The sequence below is a fragment of the Erithacus rubecula genome, assembly GCF_903797595.1.
Source record: "Erithacus rubecula genome assembly, chromosome: 19".
Taxonomy (NCBI): Eukaryota; Metazoa; Chordata; class Aves; order Passeriformes; family Muscicapidae; genus Erithacus; species Erithacus rubecula.
The window spans coordinates 1,124,179-1,141,582 of record NC_136671.1 but is presented as its reverse complement, the minus strand read 5'-3'; the positions used below and the strand labels follow the sequence as shown (position 1 = coordinate 1,141,582).

Genomic DNA, 17,404 nt, shown 5'->3' with positions numbered 1-17,404 from the left:
ACCTCTGTGCCCAGCCAGGGCTACTCTCAGTGGGACTCAGTGTCACCAGTGTCATCCAGCCCAGCTGGGATGCACGAGGTTTGTCCCCAAGGCAGGGTGGGGACTGGGGATGGCCCCTGCCCTCAGCATCCCCACCGTGCACAGGATGGCATCACTGGGACAGTCCCACTGCACCCACTCCCATCTCCTGCCTGTGCCAGTTGTCACCAGACCCTGTTGGCCTTTCAGGATGTCCCCTGTGGGGACCAGGGCCATGGGTCCCTCTAACTGGGATGATGGGGGGCAGGGAGAGGGTGTCCTTTGCCTCGGGGACCTGTTGGCTTTTGGGGTGGGTTTTCCAATCTCCAAATGGCTCCAGATGGCCCTGGGTCACAGCCTGGCATGGAGTGATGGCTGTGGATGGGCTGAGAACAAGCTGCACTCATCCCACCCATGGGCTGAGCTAGTGCAGCAGGTTCTGACATTCTCACACCCCAAAAACAGGGCTCAGCAGGGTGATTTGAGGAGCCTGTGAAGGGTTGGGTTCCCTGTGGGCATCTCTGCCCACCCCGGGCAAGGGAGACCCTCTACCACTGCTGTCCCAGCACATCCCTGCCTGCACCCAGCAACCTGGGGATCACTCAGCAACCCGCTGTGACAAGCCACATCCTTCACAAATCCCTCCTCCAGCTTTTCCATGCGGAAGGAAGAAGTGGATCCTGCAGGAAAGCACCACCCCTGAGCCCCCAGCCCATGACCCCGCTGACGGAGACAGAGTCTCCGCTCTTCTACCCAAGCTGGGGCTCTGCAGGAAGGACCCCCCAAAAGTTCCTGGGCTTCAGAGCCTCCAGCCAGTTCCAAACCAAGAGAACCGTGAGTAACAAAAACGAAAGCACCTGGTTCTTCCCCAGGGAAGTGGGGCACCTGCCAGCCCCTACCACTTGAGGAAGTCCCGCACGTAGCTCCACAGCTTGGTGATCCAGAGGTTGGCCCCCAGGTCAGTCAGGTACTGGATTTCGGGCGTCAGCATCTTGCGGCACAGCTTCTGGTGCTTCTTGCTGATCTTCTTCTTCAAGTTGTACCCTAGGATGGTCTTCTCCCCCAAGGGCTGCCAGGGCTGCATGGAGGACTCCTGGATGGCGCTGGCATCCACGGCGTGTCCCCCATCGATGCAGATGCTGGTCATCTTCTCATTCTCCCTCTGCAGCTCGGCCACGTCCCTGGCCATCCTCTCCCTCCCGTAGGCCTCCACCTTGCGCCAGAAGGTGGCATTGAAGTAGCGGTAGAGCTTGGCGTCGATGAGGTTCCAGGCAGTGGCCTGCTCGTACAGCTCAGGGGTCAGCCGGGACACGGTGGAGCCCTTGCGGGCGTTGAGCTTGAAGTAGAGGACGTCCTCCAGCTGCCAACACAGCAGGTCCTTGAGCAGCACCAGCGACTCATCGAAGTACTCGAGCAACATGACGAGGTGGAAGCGGCGGTCAATCTCCTGGATGTGCTCCTCCACCAGCGGGCTGTTGGCGTCCATGCTGCTGTCGTAGCCGAAGTCAAAGAACAGCAGGTTTTGGAGGTAGTGAGCGTTGAACCCGTTGGGGTCGTAGTAGTGCTGGGGGTCCCGCAGGAACTGGTCCAGCTTATCCTCCCCCGTGATCTTCCATGTGAGGGGGATGACGGGCCCGAAGTAGTGGAAGGAGGACTCGAAGAGGTAGGCGGGGTCCCGCAGCACGGTGACGAAGGTGGTGTCGGGCGGCAGGAGCTTGCGCACCTCCTCGTAGTGGAAGCGCATGTGGTTGCAGATGATGTTGAAGCACACCCCGGGCCGGTAGTGCTGCACCTGGCTGCGCTCGAAGAAGGACGGGTAGTAGAAGTCGTTGCGGCCGTTGGGGAAGGCGAATTTCAGGCGATGCTTCTCCCCAAAGCGGAAGAGGATGTTGAGGATGGTGCTGCTGGCGGTCTTGTGGGTCTTCATGAACATGACGTTGAGCTTGGGCCGGCAGCTCCACCCCGAGGCGCTGCCCGTGCCATTGGATGGGGACGGAGCCTGGACGGGGGACAGGTGGGAGGAGCAGGAGACAGGGATGGGGATCCTGGGGGAGAGAAGAGGTGGAGCGCCATGGTGAGAGTGGTATTGGCACTTTGAAGGCTTAGGGATATTCTGTGCTGGAGGAGCTGGATCTGGGCATGAGTTCTGGACCTGAGAATAGGAGCTGGACCTTAGGAATATATGCTGAACCTGGGAATGGGTGTTGGACCTGGGGGACAGGTGCTGGACCTGGGAAGAGGAGCTGGAAATGGAAATAGAGGAGGGGGTCTCCATGGCCATGGCTATGGTGGTCCTGGTGGAGGTGGTGCCATAAAGTGCATTAAGGGGAGTTCTCCATGGCCACAACTTCCTGGAGAGGAGCTGATAACATTTTTATGGGGTCTAAGACCTCTCAACCCCTTGTAGGATCCATGGAGGGAGGCCAGAGAGCTCTCAGCCTTTTGCAGGATCCATGGGAGGAGGCCAAGGACCTCTCAACCCCTTATAGGAGTAATTAACTCCGCATGGGGTTCATGGAAGAGGTCTAGGAGCTCTCAATGTTCTGTAGGAGTCACAAACACCTCATGAGATTTGTGGAGGTCTGGGACCTCTCAACACCTTGTTGGATCCATGAAGGATGCAGCCCCCAGCAAAGAGGGAGATAATTCCAGAGCCTGGCCCCACAGATGAGTTCATGGGCCCTGGAGGAGCACATGTTGACACATGGGACATTGTTGCCTAGGGCAACAAGCAAAGCCCACAAAGAGTGACTTTGGACACCTGTAACCAATTTGCCAAACTGATCCTTGATAAGGATCCCATCCAACAGCACTAGGTTATTGTAAGGCACGTGGACTTTGTTTGCAAGCTTGGAGGTTAATTTGATGATAGGTGGCACAGCTGGGAGCTGAGCCCTGTTAAGCACCGCAAGCGAAACGATCCGAGTCCTCTCCTCTCCTCTCCTCTCCTCTCCTCTCCTCTCCTCTCCTCTCCTCTCCTCTCCTCTCCTCTCCTCTCCTCTCCTCTCCTCTCCTCTCCTCTCCTCTCCTCTCCTCTCCTCTCCTCTCCTCTCCTCTCCTCTCCTCTCCTCTCCTCTCCTCTCCTCTCCTCTCCTCTCCTCTCCTCTCCTCTCCTCTCCGCAGTGAATGCCCCAGGGTGCCCTCAGCCCCACAGAGAGTTGGGGACAACTTCCCCCAGCCTGTAGGACAGGGTGCAGCCTCCAGCAGGAAGGGGACATCTTGTGGTGAGCCCACCAGGGCCCGGAAAGCCCCAGGGCCATCTCAATGTCCCCACCTCCAGCTGGGGGTTCCTGGTGTGGAGCAGGGAGGCTGAGCTGTGGAAGGGACACGTAGGGGACCCCAGACTCACTCAGTGACGCTGACTTGCAGCGGGGGCACGGCGTAGGAGTAGAGCAGCAACATGAAGCTGGTCAGGAGGGTCCCCAGGACCAGCCCCTTGCACATGGACTTCCAGGGCTTCCCATGCCGCAGCATCCTGGTCACCTGCAGCAGAGAAGAGAGATGCTGGTGCCAGGGACACGGGGACTAGGGGGTGTGTGGCTCACAGCAGGCGCGAGGCACGTGTACATTTCACGGGCACGGCAATTCCCAGGCAAGCATCTCGCTGGCGCCTGGCGTGACCCAGCCATGGGCACCACAGAGCCGTGGCTCAGCCCCAGCAGCGCTGTCCGCCCAGCCAACCTTTGCCCGCCCTGGGAAAACGGGCGACTCCCAGGGCGGGAGAGGCTGCAGGGCCAGGATTGGGGGAAGGGGAAGCTGGGCCACGGACAGCCCAGGACCAGAGTGGGCAACTGCGGGACAGAGTGGCCATTCTCCACTGGGACACCACCAGCACCAGCAGGAGGGCACTGGGATCCATTTTCCCAGGAAAGTCTGCAGGCTGGAGCAGGAGCTGCAGCAGCTCAAGATGGTTTGGGTGCTGCAATACCTTCTCAGTGCAGCCTCTCCAGGCCTTGGGGGGCCCTCTGGCAGCTTGGGCTGGCCCAGGGTGGGGGCCAGGGACACACAACTGGGGATAGAGAGGTGCAGGCAGGACTGCACCCCCAAACACACAAAACACACACACTCACACAGAGCACACACAGACACCCCTGTCCCCTCATGTGCTGGTATGTGCACCACGTTCAATGCATGTTCATATACACACACGTGCACACACAAAACGTGCACGCACAAAATATGAACATCAGTGTTGATACACACACACACTCATAGACACAGACACACACAGAAATAGACACACACACACTCACAGACACATACAGACGCACTCACAGGGCCCCTGTTCCCGCTGCCCCCTCCCCAGCGGTCCCCTCGTGTCCCCCATCCCTGTCCCCTCCCTCCTCCCGGGACACAGCGGGCACCCTCACTGTGGCACCGCATTGCAGCAGGGCCGTCCCCTGCGGCAGGACACGGGGACACGGGAACAAGGGGACACGGGACGCGCCACCCGTGACCGCAGCCCTCCACAGCAGAGCTCCGCGCCCAGGAGCCCCCCCCCCCCCCCCCCCCCCCGCGAGCTGGGGACTGAGCGCCCCCGGCCCTGCACCCCCATTTAGCGGCAGCAGCAGCATCACCTGCCTGCCCCAGCTCCCGCTGCTCCCGCAGCTCCACATCCTCCGGAATCCTTCGGCCAAGGCTGGCGGCACTCCCACTGAACAACACCCCCAAAAATACCCCCCCGGCCCCCCGCCTCGCATCACCCCCTCAGCGCCGCAGACCCCCCGCGGATATTGCGGCGGGATGAAATTGAGCTGAGCCGTGGGTCGCAGCCCGGCACATGCACCCCGAGCCCCGAGCAGAGCCCCCCCGGTTCCCGGTTCCCCGCTCACCCCCCACGCCGCGGCTCCCGCCGAGCCCGGGGTGCCGCTGCTGCCGCCGCTCCCCAGCTCCGGCCCCCCCGGCTCGGATCGCCTCGTGCTGCCGAGATTTCCAGCTCGATGAATAATGAATGGAAAATGCAACCGGAGCCCCGGGCTGCGGCCGGGTGCTGGGCACAGCCGCGGACAGGGGGGGAGCTGGCAGAGGAACACCTGCAGCACCCGAAAAGCTCATCCAAGTGCCCCCCACTTCCCCTGGAGCCGGGACCACTGGATCAGGCAGGGCTGGTGCATCCAGCCTCTTCCCGAGTGGTTTTCATGTGGGTGTGGGGGGGCACGGTGTCAGCGCGGAGGGAGCAGGTGGCTCTGACTGTATCCCAAAACCACCGTGTGGGTGGGAATGCCAGAGGGTCCCCATGTGCCCAGGAGCAGCTGGAGTTCGGTTTTAAGCGGTGGCTGTGATTCCATCACAGTCACCACCTGGAAAAGCCACCGGAGAGGGCTGGGGAGACACCCACTTTTGTGGGTGCTGCCAGGCAGGAGTGGAGCTGGCACCAGCTCAGGAGTGGGTGAAATGGTACCATGAACCCCTCTGATGTGTCCCAATGGATCCCAGTGAGTCCAGATGGGTCCCAGTGGATCCTGACAGATCCCTGTGGGATCCTACTAGGCGCCCAGGACCACACAACACCCCACTCTGGAGCTCTGGGATGCCAAGGGGATGCTTCGCTCCACCCTTTCTTCCTCCCTGGGGTGGTTCTGGCAAACACGTCCCAGCCAAATACTCTATTGACTTTGCCTTCAGTGAGCAGCTTAATTATTAATAGTTCGTTAGGAGAAACCTGGAGCGCTGGGTGCTCTCCTGGGGCTCCCACGGGTGGGGGCTGGCTGCGGCGCCAGCCGGCTGAGATGCCCAGCTGGAGAACACGGCTGCACCCACCATTTCCTCAAGAGTTACCCCCAGCCCACGCAGCTCCGTGTCCCAGCAGCTCCCCATCTCCCTGGGGGCATCCCAGATGCTGCTTCTGGGTTTTCCCTACGGGATCATTTTTTTAGGGCCAAGTCCCTGCCATACACCTGCTTGCTCTTGGTCCCACAAATCCATGGACACACTGTTTTCCACAGGCCCCCTCCCACACAGGCATGGTACTTCCTACCCCCCTGTCCCCTCTGTGCCCCATAGGTGTGCAACTCCCCCATCATTCTGCTCCACAGAGCTGCTTCCTGAACATCCCACTGCCACCCCAGCATCCCAACACCCTGCAGGCATCCCAACACCCCCTCAAGCATCCCACTACCTCGTTATCATCCTGCTGCCCCTCTAGCATCCCACTGTGTCCCAAGCAATCCAACAAGCATCCCGCAGTCCCCTTACCATCCTGCCACCCTCCAAGCACCCCACCACCTCTCCCAAGCATCTCGACCCCCCCACTCGCCCAGCACCCATCACCTTTTCCTCTGCCTGCACCGCTGGCTCTGGGCCGTGCCTCTGCTCTCCTGTGCTGACCGGGCTGCCAGGGGAGCGGGCGGCACGGGGCGGGGGTGCCGATGCTGCTCCGACATGGAATAAGCTCTTCCCGGGCAGCTCCCCTCAAATGCCGGCTTTTCCAAAGCCTCCCCACTGCACCGCGGTGTTTACGGCATCACCGGGATCGCCGGCCTGGGAAGGGGGAACGGGACAGGAGTGGGAGCGGCTGGCGGGGGGACGCGGGGCTGCGGCCGGGCACTGCCCGGCTCCCCGGGGCCGGCCCTGGGTGCCTGCGGCCACCCCGAGCCGCCCGGCCCCCACCCACTGCCGGGCACAGAGGAGCCATTCAGCCCGCGCCGGGAACAACGGGGACGTTTGTCTTCATCTGTGACCGCGGCCTCAACGGGGACATTGTCCCCGCGGGCCCCGCTTGCCGGCCCCTCGGCTCCTCGCCACCAGCCCGGCTCGGCCCCGCAGCCCTGCGCACGGTGGCTGTCCCTGGGCGGTGGCACCCACCTCTGGCCAGCCGCCGACCTCCTCCCGCAGCCAGAGCTCACCTGGGGTCTGGGGAGCTCGCTCACTCCGTGCACGGTCAGCTCTTCATTCTCCTGCAGCTTCCCCGCCCTCCTTCCTCCCTCCCACTAGGTTTCCATGGATTTATGGCCTTTATGACAGCAATATTCTGGCATCTCTAACCTTGGTGTGACAACTGTGCCATAGTGCCACCAGCCTCTCCACTCTCCTCTAATCCCAGCAGCCAACTGCTCTGTCTGCAGCAGGAGGGCTCAGCCCTGTCGCTGGCCCATCACCCTGAATGTGGCAGGGTGAAAAAGGGGCTCTTGTGCTCCTGGATCCAGCCTTGGCTCTTCCTGCTGCCCCCAGATCCAGGGCTCTGTCACTAAAGGGGTGGGTCAGCGTTGGGTCCCCAAGCTTGGCCATGCCTGGAACTTACCACCAATGTTGGAGGTGTTTGGGGTTCAGAGCTTGTCCCTACAGGATTTAGGGACATCACTTTGCAGTGAGCTGGCAGCTCTTGCCTTATCCCTCACAGCTGCCCCATCCTGCCTGACCTCATCAGGACCAGTTCCCACACCAGGGTAACCTGCACAACCCTCCAGGATCAGGAAAAGCCAGAACACCTCAGTTTTCATCATCATCATCACCATCACCATCACCATCATCATTGCAACAGAGGGGTGAAGACAAGTGATTACAGTCACAGGAATTGTGGAATTGGTGGTGTGGGAGCAAGGAGCTGTCCCACCCCTTCTCTGCAGGGCACCTCTCCCTGACTCCAGGTTTCTCCCTCTTTTTTGGGATGGGTGACAAAAAGATTCCAGGTTTCCCCTTTTATGGGGGTGAGTTATGAAGAGATTCCAGGTTTCCCCCTTGTTTTGTTTTTTGGAATGGGTCACAAAGTGTTTCCAGGTTTCCTGTATTTTGGGGAACGGGTTGTAAAGGGTTTCCAGGCAGAAGCAAGCTGCAGTGGCCGGAAAGTGGCAGCTCAACCATGGAATGCTGACAGCCTGGGGACAGCCATGACAGAACCAGGAACCACAACACCCCATTTCCCGCTTGCACCATGTCCCAATCCCACGGGGGGGGTGACCAGGAGGGCTCCACCACCTCATCCCCACCCGAGCTGGGGGCACAAAGCAGCACTCACTGAAAGGCGGGAGGGCCGGAACCGGGGATCCTGAGGGAGCTCCGGATCCTGAGGCAGCTCTGAGGGGAGGTGGCGGCTCTGAGGGGTCACACTTGGCTGGACACGCGCCTTGATCGGCCACAGGAGCCCCGGGCGGCCGGACCGGTCTGTGGCCACCAGCCCCGGCCCTGCCCGGCCCGTGAGGGAGGCCTGGAGCTCGGCTTTGCTTGGAGCCCGGCTTTGCTGGTAGGGAGCCGGGGTTTTTGGGAGCCGGGGTTGCTTTGTTTGGAGCTGCAGTTTGTTTGTTTGGAGCTGCGGTTTGTTTGTTTGGAGCTGCAGTTTGTTTGTTTGGAGCTGGGGTTGAGGCCCTGCTCGGGGCCTCCTGCTCTGAGGGGAGCCCCGGCCCTGCGGCTGCACCAGGGGCGGCTGCTCCTCTGGGGAGAGGAGAAAGGAAAAGAGGGGGAAAGGAAAAAAAAAAAGAGGGGGATGAGTGAAGGGGAAAAATAAAATGAAAAAAAAAAAGGAAATAAGAAATAAAAAGAAAAATGGAAAAGGGAAAAACTCAAAGAGAAAAGGGGAAAACGGGAAAAAAAAAGGGAAAGAAAGAAGGGAAAGAAAGCAAAGAAAATAAGGAAAGGGAAAAAAGAAAGAAGGGAAAAAAGAAAGAAGGGAAAAAAGAAAGAAGGGAAAAAAAATGGAAAACAAAGGGGGAGAATGGAAACAGTAACAAGAAACAAGCCAAAAAAAAAAAAAAAAAAGATCTAGGAAAAGAAACTAAATCTGCAAGGCCTTTGAGCTGGGTGTCCCCAGCTGTTCCCTGTCTGAGCTCACTCCCTTCCAGGGGCTGTCACTCCCCAGATCCTCTCTGTGTCACCACAGCAGTGCCAGGGCTGTCCTCCAAAAATTCCTCAGTGTGAGAGAGCCTTCACCATGTTTGGGGGCAAAGGTGTGCCCATGAACTCCATGAGACACCTTGTCCCAGCTGTGCTGTCTCCAGGGTGTTTTTGGGGGAAAACCCAGCACTGACAGATAACTGCTGATGCCAGGAACACATCCAGCAGATCAGCAGCCCTGGATCTGCACATCCATCCACATGACCCCCTGAGGAGCCTCCCCCAACCCAGGCAGAAGGAGCAGACAACAACCACCAGCAGGAAAACATCACATCCTTTACTTAAAAAAAAAAAATACAAGGAAATATGGTTTTCTTGTGGATACTGGGAAGCAGCTCCAGGCTCTGCACTCCTCTGCCCCAGGGAGCTCCTGGAGCCAGGGCTGTGCAAATCCACACGGACCCATCCCACAGCTCTCCTTGGCCTCTCCTTCCTCACACATGCGGCAGCAGCACGGACAGGACAGTCCTTGTAACACCCATTCTGCAGAGGGGAGCAGGGGAAAGGCAGAGCAGCAGGTGTATTTACAGATGGGAGATCTCTCAAATACAGCATTTATGTCCCAGGAGCAAAGCCAAAGGTTTTTCACCCAAAATCAAGTGGAAAACCATCCAGGAGCCACCGGGCTCATCACACTTGTCGTGCCTTCTTGCTCTTCTTCTTCTGCTCCTTGAGGGCTGCATCGTGGGCTTTCCTCTTCTCAGCCAGCTTGTTGGCCTGAGGAGAGACTCCCAGTCAGAGCAGGACAGGGGCTGCAAGCCCTCAGTGCCACCCAAGCTCCAGGTGCATGTGGAGGATGGACCCGGGACCAGGGGTGGGATATGGATAAAGGCCCGCAGGAGCCATGGCCCTGAGGGGGCACAGGGAGCTCTGCCCCAGCCTGGGGACAATGGGAGGGACCTCCACACCTTCACCAGGGACAGGGAAGAGTGGAGGGAGCGGGTGGGTTTGGGAAGAGCCCATCCCAGGATGCAGGTGGGGGCCCAGTCTCCGTACCTCACGGATTTTACGCTTCTTCCCAAACATGATCTTCTTGTAGAGGTACTTCTCCCTCTTCTTCATCATCATGATGGCCAAACGCTTCTCCTCACTCTGCTGCTCCTGCTCCAGGCGCTGCTTGTCCTCCACTCGCACCTTCCCTGCTGTCACCTTCACAGGAAGGGCCTGTGGGGAGCCAGGGAGCTCAGGATCCCAGGAACCCACTCTCCTTCCACAGGGACAGAGGCATTTCCAGCCCTTTCCCTGCAGGCTAGGGAGAGCCACAGCTCCAGGCCCTGACAGGGATGGGAGCTGCAGCTCATCATGTGGGGCCAGGAGCAGCCCTGGAAGTGTCCAAGGCCAGGCTGGACAGGGCTTGGAGCAGCCTGGGACAGTGGGAGGTGTCCCTGCCCATGGCAGAGGGTGGAACAAGATGAGCCTTAAGACCCCTCCCAAGCCAAACCATTCCATGACTGTTTTAATTTTCCACTGGTCCCAGGACAGGAGCACCCCTCAGCAGGGACAGGGACACTGAAGCTGCCTTCATGGGCTCCCACCTTGTTGCTCTGAGTGCTCTGAGTCTTCTGCTCTTCCATCTTCTGTAATTTCATCTCCTCTTCCTTTTCAGACTCATCTTCCTCTTCCTCCTCTTTGTCATTGTCACCTTCCTCTTCCTCCTCTTCTTCTTCCTCCTCCTCTTCACTCTCTTCATCTACAAGGAGACACCACGGTTACCCTTGGGATGCTCTGGAGCAGGCACAGCCCAGCTCCCAAACCCCTCCAAGATCTCCCAGCACCTGGATTCTCTCCCCTCTGCAGGGCCAGCAGCTTCAGCTTCTCAGGAGGAATGTAGTCACCCTCCTTCTCCGTCACGAAGGGCGAAAGGTGCGGGGGCAGCAGCACCCCAGGGAAATAATCGGCCACGGGCAGGCACAGCTTGGCATTGACTGAGTCAAACACCCACTGGGGCTGCAGGTAGTACCTGGGAAAGGCAGAGGGGTCCCACCTCAGGCTCTGGAGCCCATGGGACAGCTCTGGGATGGCTGTTCTGGGGAGGGCCCCCCTGCCTCACCCACCTGCCAACCACCTGCTTGTCCAGGCGGGGCCGGTCGATGATGTGGTGGGTGATGGATGCATCGGTGGCGTCGTAGGTGGCACCGATGCACAGGGACTTGTCCCAGGACACCTGGCCACCAAAGCACCTGTGGGCAATGCCATTGAGGGGTCAGGGAGCAGGACACCCACAGGACATCGGGTGGGCTGCCCCCAAAATTCCTGCCAGAGGGGGAGGCCAGGGCTGCCGAGGCTCTCTGGCCCACACGCACCGGATGACGAAGGCAAGCGGCTCCCGGGGCACCTCCCTGTTGAGGAAGAAGCGCAACCCCTCAAAGAGCTTCTTGTGCTTCTCCAGATCCTCCTGCTCCTTCTTCTTGGCATCCATCAGCTCTGCTGTCTCCTGCTCAGAGCAAAGCCCTCAGCCTCCTCCCCACACACAGCTCTTGCCAAGTCCCTCTTGGCAAAGGAGAGTCTCAGGAGCTGTCCCCAAACCTGGGGACACGACAGGATCCACTAAGGATCCCAGGGATGAGCCCCCCAACCAGGGTCTTACCCCCTCCACAGGGAATTCATCCATCTCCACCTCATCCTCGTGGGTTGGAGCCACTGCCCGGGCCAGGCTGGCGCTCAGACCTGAGAGTTTCTGCAGGCAGAGAACACAGAGTCACATCCAGGGGGTGGGAAAATGGGCAGCCCCATGGGGGAAGGGGATTTCTCACAGCAAGAGGCCAGAAGAAACAAGGGACTAGACAGAATTCAGCCTCCTCCCAGCACTACTCCCAGTATGGGACTCTGGGGGGCCCCTGTCCATGCAGGGGGAGGCTGGTGGTGCCCAAGGCCAAGCCCAGATCTGCCTTACAAGAGTTTGGATCAGCCCCCTCCACCCTGTAGGGATCTGGTTCTGTCCTTCAGTGCCACACCAGGAGGGCTGTGAGCAGAACACGAAGGCCACAGTGTCCCCATGGGTCACAATGCCAGCAGCGTCCCTCACCTCCAGGTAGCTCTCTGAATCCATGGCATACTCCTTGCCCTCTGCAGGCTTCAGCTCATCCTCAGCCTGGCTGTCAATCTGGGAAGGAAAAGGGAAGTGGAGGCAGCTCCCATAAATAGACATCCCAAAAATCCCTCATTTCCACCCTCCCTCCCACCAATCCAGGCTGTCACCACCCGGGGGGGGCACATGAGCCCGGGGTGGTGGCCTCACCTTGGGGGGGTACACCAGGTTCAGGGATTGGTAGAGGCGGAAGTTGACGAAGCCCAGGAGAGTGGTGTAGAACTCAGTGAAGGTGGCCATGACCCGGTAATCCACATCTGTGGGGTGCTGCCAGCACACGGGATGGGGCGACACAGAGATAAAGGACCGCCCTCTACCCAGCCCATCCCATCCCCAGGGAGGAGAATCACGTAATATCCCCATTTAGGAAGGCACCCCCAGGATCATCCAGCCCCTGTCCCTGCCCTGTCCATCCCTGGCAGCGCTGTCCAAACGCTCCTGGAGCTCTGGCACATCTGGGGGAAGAACCTTTTCCTAAAATCCAACCTAGACATGCCCCAATTGCAGAGCTGTCACAGCCACCACCAGTCCCTGGGCAGGGAGAACCCTGCAGGCTTCCCCCAGTGCCCTGCTGCCACCCCTTCCTATGCCTGGGTACATGGAACACTTGATCCCATCATGGATGAGGACCTTGGAGTTTGGTCCAGGGATTCCAACTCTGCAAGATGAAGAGTGCAGGGTATGGCAGAGATGGGCAAAAGCAGGACAAGGACAATGGGCAATAGCTTCCCCCTGACAGATGGCAGGGTTGGGTGAGATATTGGGAAGGAATTCCTCCCTGTGAGGGTAGAGGAGGCCCTGGCACAGGGAAGCTGTAGCTGCCCCAATCCTGAAGTGTCCAAGACCAGGCTGGATGGGGCTTGAAGCCACCTGGTACAGAAAAGGTGTCCTTGCCCATGGCAGTGATGGAATGGGATGGGCTTTAAGGTTCCTTCTCAAAACATTCTGATTCAGAACCATAAAACCATAAAGCCTCAACCCAACTGTGCCCAGCCCTGGAAATCCCAGGAGTGAATGGAGAGGACCCCGTTGTGCCTGTGATCTCCTGCAAAGGCTCAGGGAAGTTGACCCAGCAGAGTGGGGAATCTACCCTTGCCCTGCTGCCTGAGGTACACAGCAGAATCCCCTTGGGGAGGCTGCAGAATCTGACTCATCCCTTCCCTTCCCTCCACCAGCCTCGCTCCCACAGGTTAATCTTTAATGGCTGATAAAGGAGCACATTAATGATTGAGGATATGAGGGACTGGGGAGACTGGTACAGACAGCCCCAGGGGATCCCGAGGTGACAGACGGCTGTGTCCCCACGTGCCTCTGCAGCCAGGCCCTGTGCTCTCTCCACAGGCTGGGCACAGCCTCATCTGCCCCAGGATGGTTCCTCACCCCTTCCCTGGTGATTCCCCAGGCTCTTCCCAGGTACTCACGTCGTGGGCAAAGGCATAGGGGGTGATCCAGGTGATGGGCTGTCCCTGCACCTCTGCCTGGTAGTAGATGCCTTTGATGGAGAGGAACACCTGGCAGGACAGAGCAAAGGCTCAGTGGGAGGATGGCTGCTGTTCCCATCACTGTCACCCTCCCCCCTGGCAGGAGGCTCCTCAGGGAGTGCCAGACCCCAGTGGGATCTGTGATGTGCCATCCCAATGCCCAGCCCCAGTGCCCAGAGCTCCAGGCACACCATCCTAGTGGCTCCCAGTACCCAGCCCCAGTGCCCAGAGCCGCAGGCACACCATCCAATGGCTCCCAGTGGCCACCCCAGGCACACCATCCCAATGCTCCCAGTGGCCAGCCCCAGGCACACCATCCCAGTGGCTCCCAGTGGGCAGCCCCAGGCACACCATCCCAGTGGCTCCCAGTGGCCAGCCCCAGGCACACCATCCCAGTGGCTCCCAGTGGCCAGCCCCAGGCACACCATCCCATTGGCTCCCAGTGGCCAGCCCCAGGCACACCATCCCAGTGGCTCCCAGTGGCCAGCCCCAGGCACACCACCCCAGTGGCTCCCAGTGGCCAGCCCCAGGCACACCATCCCAGTGGCTCCCAGTGGGCAGCCCCAGGCACACCATCCCAGTGGCTCCCAGTGGCCAGCCCCAGGCACACCATCCCAGTGGCTCCCAGTGGGCAGCCCCAGTGCCCCAGGCAGGCTCACCTTGCGCAGGGAGCGGGAGGCAATGACGTAGTTCTGGAACTCCACGGCCAGGCGCCGGCACAGCTGGATGGTCTGCACGTGGCACTTGCCCGTGCGGGGGAAGGTGGAGAACAGGAAGCACATGGACAGGGCATCGTCCAGGTCCCGCAGGGCGTCTATGAACGTGGGGTACCTGTGCCCGGGGGGGGACAAGGGGGGGTCACAGCCAGCCACAGAGTCCTGCAAAAGCTGCTGGGGCTGGGGGAGACGCCAGCTGAGAATCCATCTCCACATTCCAGCAGAGCTGGTCAGAAAATGATGGAATATCCTGATTTAGGAACAGACCCAAAAGGATTATGGGGTTTTCTCCCTCCTGTGTCCCGTCCTTACTCACTGTCACCAAACTCACTAAAGCCTTGGCAGCATTAATCCCTCACCAGCCCTCTGAGGAAAATACCCCACAGAAAGAGCAGGAGAGTTCACTGTGTTTTCCTGGAGCTATCCAGGATGGCTAAGCATTCCCTGCTCCCATTCCTTCTTCTCCAGCCCAGAAACACAAAATTCCACCAATAACCCCAGAAATTACACACAGTGGTGAATCCCCAAAGACGAACAGATGTGATGAAAGATCAGAGAATCCCAGGATGGTTTGGGTTGGCAGGGACCTTAAAGCTCATGGCCAGGGACACATCCCACTACCCCAGGTTGCTCCAAGCCCCAACATCCAGCCTGGCCTTGGGCACTGCCAGGGATCCAGGGGCAGCCACAGCTTCTCTGGCACCCTGTGCCAGGGCCTGCCACCCTCCCAGGGAACAATTCTTTCCCAATATCTTTTCTATCCATAGGGAAGCCATTCCCTGTGTTCTGTCCCCAGTCCCTCTCCAGCTCTCCTGGAGCCCCTTCAGGCCCTGGCAGGGGCTCTGAGCTCTCCCTGGATCCTTCTCCTCTCCAGGTGAGCACCCCCAGCTCTCCCAGCCTGGCTCCAGAGCAGAGGGGCTCCAGCCCTTGCAGTGTCTCTGTGGCCTCCTCTGGACTCTCTCAGCAGCTCCAGGCCCCTCCTGTGCTGTGGTAGATGCTCCAGGAAGCTCAGCCAGGGCTGCCTCACCTCTCCTTGACAATGTGGTCGAGTTTGTAGGTGGGTTTGTTGTCCTTCAGCCTCTCCACAGTGCCCCACTCGCTCTTGCCGTACGCCTTGCGCAGCTTCCGCACGAACACCTGGGGCAGGACAGGAGCACGTGGGGGCTCTGGGGCACAGGCTGAGCCCCAGGGGCCCCTCGCCTGGGATACTCACCTTGTACTCCCGGAATTTGTTGACAATGGGCTCATGGAGCAGGAATTTGATGTCCTTGAGCAGATAGAAGGTCCTGGGGGCGGTGGAGCCCTTGTTCACCTTCTTCTTGTGCTTGGGCTCGTGGGGGTAAATCCCCTTGAGGATGCAGAGGCGCCTGGGGATGGGGACAGGGCTGGGACAGGGGGACCACGGCCCCTCTGTGTCCCCTGGCACAGCCCAGGCCCTGCCCTTGCAGGGGGAACCCCAAACTTGGCAGCCTGAAATCCAGGACACACAGGACAGTGTTCCATGACCCCAAGGGTGTGCCACGGCCACCCCAAATCCCCAGCACAGAGCTCAGTCCCTCGGCTCCCCCAGGGGGGTTCTGGGGCTCCCAGGAGGCTGAGGAGGTGATCAGTGGATGGACAGAGTTCAGGGGTTCTGGGGCGCCTCGGGAGAGGCAGGAATGCTGTGGGGTCCCAGGGTAGTTCACGAGTCCCCCTGGGGGGTCCTGGGGACGGGGAGCAGGGGTGGGGGGGCTTAGGCTGTCCCGGGGGGAGTTCAGGGGCGCCGGGGATCCCGGGGGAGCGGTTTAGGGAGGCCCGGGGCCACTCCACAGACCAAGCACGGGATCCACCTCCCATTGCTCCCCTGGGGGGGTCCCGGGGGAGTTGAAGGGGAGCGGAGTTTAGGGTGCAGGGGCACCTGAAGGGGGAGGGGCGGTCTCAGGGGGTCCCGGGCGCACCTGAAGTCGGGCAGGCTCAGCTGCAGCTTCTTCCGCGCCCGGTTCCGGGTGATGTAGTTGGTGGCGGCTCCGCGCTCGTACTGCAGAGAGACGGAGGCGTCGGGGGGAGCTCAGGGGTGCCGAGGGGGCCCCGCAACCGCCCCGGGACCCCTGGAAATGGACAGGGAGGAGAAACGGAAGCCGGGGATGGAAGGGGAGACCGTGCACGGACAGCACGGGGGGCAGGAGCGGAATCGGGCACCGGGAGAGAGGGCGAGCACCACTACCAGAAAGGGCTGCAGGGGCACGACACCGGCACCGGAACGGGGAAGCAGGCACGGAGCGACACCGGGAGGGGGCAGGGAGGAGGGGGAGGAACGGCACGGGAGGACACCGGGCGGCAGGTACAGTCCCCAGGAGCGGGACCGCGGCCAAAAGGAGCGGCCGGGAAGGGGCCGGTACCTTCTTCTTCTCCAGCCCACCCATGGTTCCTCCACCGCCGCCGCCGCCACGTGCCCCGCTCTACGCAGGACCCCGCGCTGCCCGACTCCCGCCTGCGCCCGCCACCGGGCCTGCGCACACCGGAGCGGCCCCGCGCGCGGCACGAGGGCAGCGCGGACACCGAGAACAACGCGGGAAGAACGAGCGGTGCGGGAAGAGCGAGCGGCGCGGGGGGGCCGGGGCAAGCGACAGGAGGCGACTCAGTCAGGCGCGCCGCAGGCAGCCCAGAGTCCTTGAAGCAGGGGTCCTGAGGCGCAGAGCGCACTGGGATACTGCGCTGCCGCGTAGGGCATGCCGGGATATAGCGAGGCGAGGATGGCGCGAAGTACGCTGGGATATACCGAGGCCTAGTAGCGTAGGAGGTGGCGGGGCTGCGCAGGGCATGCTGGGACATAATGAGGCAGTGTGGCACAGAGCACGCCGGGATATAGCGAGGCAGATATGGCGCGGACCATGCCGGCATACACCCTGGAGGGGCTGCGCGTGGCATGCCGGGATCTAGCGAGGCAGGAGGGGCGGGCCTGGGTCGGGGGCCGGTCTCATACCGGAGTCGCGGCCGCGGATCCCTGCACTCGTGTGGTCCCTGGCGCCGCAGCACCGACCGCAGGCACCGCCCTGGGGGTGCCCGTCCTGCGAGGCCCACAGCCGGAGGTGTTTGGGGAACACCCGGGCACGGGGGGGTCTCGGTGGCTGCGGATTCCCCGGGCCCGCCCCCGGTGCTCGGGTGCCCCCAGGCTGAGGGGAGCTGAGCCCCAGCGCTGCCCGGGATCCCTTCATGGCATCGGGGATCCGCTGCTGGGGCTCAGGACTCCTCGTCCCTCCTGGCAGGGGTTTTACCCCGTGAGGCTCAGGACCCCC

At 60.8% G+C, this 17,404-nt stretch overlaps 2 protein-coding genes across 2 annotated transcripts; both read right to left on the bottom strand.

The window, feature by feature from the left end:
• Positions 1-730: 730 nt before the first annotated feature.
• On the bottom strand, positions 731-4,075 carry GAL3ST1 (galactose-3-O-sulfotransferase 1). Its single transcript, XM_079322197.1, is given in 7 exon segments — positions 731-2,063; positions 3,368-3,509; positions 3,512-3,548; positions 3,550-3,576; positions 3,578-3,649; positions 3,651-3,715; positions 3,718-4,075. Coding segments are annotated over 7 exon segments (1,653 nt in total). The 5' UTR covers positions 3,878-4,075; the 3' UTR covers positions 731-913.
• Positions 4,076-9,026: 4,951 nt separating this feature from the next.
• PES1 (pescadillo ribosomal biogenesis factor 1) lies at positions 9,027-16,948 on the bottom strand. Its single transcript, XM_079322183.1, has 15 exons — positions 16,508-16,948; positions 16,067-16,146; positions 15,343-15,496; positions 15,157-15,266; positions 14,073-14,244; positions 13,354-13,443; positions 12,083-12,199; positions 11,870-11,947; positions 11,432-11,521; positions 11,148-11,278; positions 10,899-11,024; positions 10,620-10,804; positions 10,380-10,534; positions 9,841-10,008; positions 9,027-9,561 (listed from the first exon to the last, which is right to left on the bottom strand). Exons 1-15 carry the CDS (start codon positions 16,529-16,531, stop codon positions 9,475-9,477), a joined length of 1,767 nt encoding a protein of 588 aa, XP_079178309.1. The 5' UTR covers positions 16,532-16,948; the 3' UTR covers positions 9,027-9,474.
• Between the last annotated feature and the right edge of the window lie 456 nt (positions 16,949-17,404).